General features: G+C 47.3%; 1 protein-coding gene across 5 annotated transcripts in view; it reads right to left on the minus strand.

Moving 5' to 3' along the window:
* Positions 1–2,918, minus strand: part of FRY (FRY microtubule binding protein) — a 294,523-nt gene extending 291,605 nt beyond the window's left edge. For 4 of the 5 annotated variants that reach the window (XM_040426147.1, XM_040426153.1, XM_040426148.1 and 1 more), the window contains exon 1: positions 2,611–2,918. In XM_040426147.1, the coding sequence (XP_040282081.1) occupies positions 2,611–2,809 (199 nt within the window). In that variant the 5' untranslated portion in view covers positions 2,810–2,918. The remainder of the gene's footprint in view (positions 1–2,610) is intronic. The other variant, XM_040426146.1, reaches the window with a different exon arrangement.
* Positions 2,919–3,067: the final 149 nt, after the last annotated feature.

Consider the following 3,067-nt stretch of genomic DNA (forward strand, 5'->3'; position numbering starts at 1 on the left):
GTATTGCGGAAGATAGTAATCTGTAGTGATGGCGTCTTGCGGATCCCTGGTTTGCGGACTGCAATACGGACACAGTTGTTTGCATAAGGACTTACTCTAGTTTTCTGGTTTAACAGACAACTGAAATCTATGGCAGCTCATTCAGTTTAGGCGCGCGGACTGCCGGAGGATACACCTAATTTATGACAAGGCCGGCGCCTCACCATAAATTAGATGCATCCTCCGGCAGAGCAGGCATTATCAAGACTGGCATAAACACTGGCCTTTAAGGCCTCATGCACACTCCAGTGTGCCGGTCGTGCTCGTATTGCGGCCCGAAAACAGCGAATGGCTCCGCAATCCAGAAGATGCGGTGCAGAACCGAGACAAGGATCAGAAGCCCACGGAAGAACTAAGGAGTGCTTCTATGGGTTTTCTGTCCGTGTCTCCGTGCCGCAAAAAAGTAGTGCATGCGGATTGCGGCCCCATTCAAGTGAATGGGTCCATGTCCGCAGGCACACAGTCGGTGCCCGTGCATTGTGGTACACAGCACTGGTATGGCTGGCACATGGTCTTGTGCATGAGGCCTTAGCATATTTTTTTAATGTATTCATGGCACTTTTCTGGTATAAGTACATTTAAAAAAAATTTGCCTTTTTCTCAAAACTCCATATTTACGAAGTTGTGTACCACGAATTTGTTAGAAAAAGTGCGTGCTGCTCGATAGTGGTGCCAGCGAGGATTAATTCACAAAAATGGTACTGTTCTAAATAGACCCACTGTTTTACATCTATAGCGAGTGCACATGCTCTTTAGGATACATGCTCACAGCAGTGTCGTTTAGGGTCCATTCACACGTCCGTAATTTAGGTCCGCATTCGTTCTGCAATTTGCGGACCCATTCACTTTCAATGGGGCTGGAACGGATGCAAATCCACATTTCCTGGATCCGCATCCGTTTTTTCGGGATCCGCATCCGTTTTTTCGGGATCCGTTTTTTCGGGATCCGTTTTTTCGGGATCCGCAATTTCGTTCCTGGAAAAAATAGAACATGTCCTATTCTTGTCCGCAATTGCGGACCAGAAAAGGCATTTTCTATTTTATAGTGTCTGTGATGTGCGGATCCGCCAATTTCCGGATCGCACATTGCAGGTGTCCGTGTTTTGCAGATCCGCAATTTGCGGATCCGCAAAACACTTACGGACGTGTGAATGGACCCTAATGCGGATATTTAGTGCAGATTTTGCTGCATTTCTGCACCAAATCCGCATGCGTTAGGCCCCTTTCACAAGAGCGAGTGTTCCTCACGGGTGCAATGCATGACGTAAACACATACCACCCGCACTGATTCCTGACCCATTCATTTCAATGTGTCTGTGCCCATGAGCGGTTTTTTTCACGCCTCAGTTCTGCGTTGCGTGAAAAACACAGCATTTTCTATATTCAGCGTTTTTCACGCAGCCCTGGCCCCATAGAAGTGAATGGGGCTTCAGTGAAAAACGCATTGCCTCTGGAAGTACGGATGCAATGCGTTTTTCACCGATGGTTGCTACGAGATGTTGTTTGTAAACGCGCGTGAAAAACACATCAAAACGCATTGCACTCACGCGGAAAACACTGAACAACTGCAATCGCAGACAAAACTGACTGAACTTGCTTAATGGTGCGAGTTTCACTGAACGCACCCTGAACGCATCCGGACCTAATCCGTCACGCTCGTGTGAAAGGGGCCTTAGGCCACCTGCACACGGGTGCAAGTGAACGCACATAAGATTTGCACAAATTTCCAATTAGATGCGTTTTTTCTGCAGATTCATTTGAAAAGAGTGAAATCCGCTGTTCAAACTGCAAACATAACTGACATGCTGCAGATTTAGAAATCCGCACACCAAGTCAGTGTCCACACCGAAAAAAATCCACAAGGTGTAGAGGAGATATCCGCATTTGCTGGTCCTGTACTATGCTGTATTACTTCCATCCAGAAGAAAACTGCACGTCATTCGCATCATACGCAGGTAGACTTACTTGCGGATTTGCCCCAGATTTCACCCTTTGTTATCGCAAAGGCTGAAAACTGCTCAAACAATTCACATGCCGCGGTTTCATACTCCACAACGTTCGTCAGTTTCTGAAAATACTACACGGTGGATCTTCCGCATGAAAATCCAAGCAGAAAAGCCACACGTAATCCGCACCGCGTGCATGCGGCCTCGGGAACACGCGCTGCAGCATCCGCATGTGCCCAAAATCCATCCAGGCCAAAAGGATAAATGATTTTGAAAGTAATACCTAAATTTTTACCCATAAAATCACGCGCACCACGTGTTGGCAGGAACTGGCTGCGCGCGCAGATTTCACATATTGGCAGCATTTTAAGGAAATCGCTACAGTGGACACAACACGTGAACATATCCGAATATTAAATCTCCCCCTGCAGTAGCCTGGTTGGTTAAAGGGTCTCAGGAGCTGGACTTCATGTGGTTCCCAGGTGTTATCTGTGATAAGACAACCCCTTTAATAGACCCCCCCCCCTCTATGTTTACTAACTTTCTCTCCATACTCGCCTACATAATAATCATATCAATTCTGTTTAAAGAGTCATAAAAGATCACAACCATGTGAGCGTCTCACCTGGGATAATAGAAGGTCTTTTCTTGATCCGTCTAATGGGATCCATAATTTTCATGTTTTTCGGAATCCTTCCCTTGAAATCGACCCCCGAGAGCAGCTCTGGAGGAAAGCTGCACCGTCTTGAAAGTGCATTGTCACTTGCGTTCAACCAAAGTTTACCCCTGGTCCTGGCGTAGAGGCTGCTGTCATCCAGGGCCATGGTGGCCTGCTCATGAATGAAGTAGTCAGCAGAAATGACAATTAGAGTAAAAATAAGGGCATTCCCTCCGGGGTGCTGCCTGCGATCTCATGCTTGTCCATGCACTTGTTTGGGAAGTTTAGCAGGCGGCAGGCGTGGCCTCCAGCAGGTGTAGGGTTACCGAGCAGCACCTCCCTGCTCCAGGTAAGGCCAGGAGGAGGGGAGGACATCAAGGCAAAGATTTGCAGTCACTTCAAAGAAAACAGATAATCTTCCATC

Source organism: Bufo bufo, chromosome 3 (assembly GCF_905171765.1).
Source record: "Bufo bufo chromosome 3, aBufBuf1.1, whole genome shotgun sequence".
Taxonomy (NCBI): Eukaryota; Metazoa; Chordata; class Amphibia; order Anura; family Bufonidae; genus Bufo; species Bufo bufo.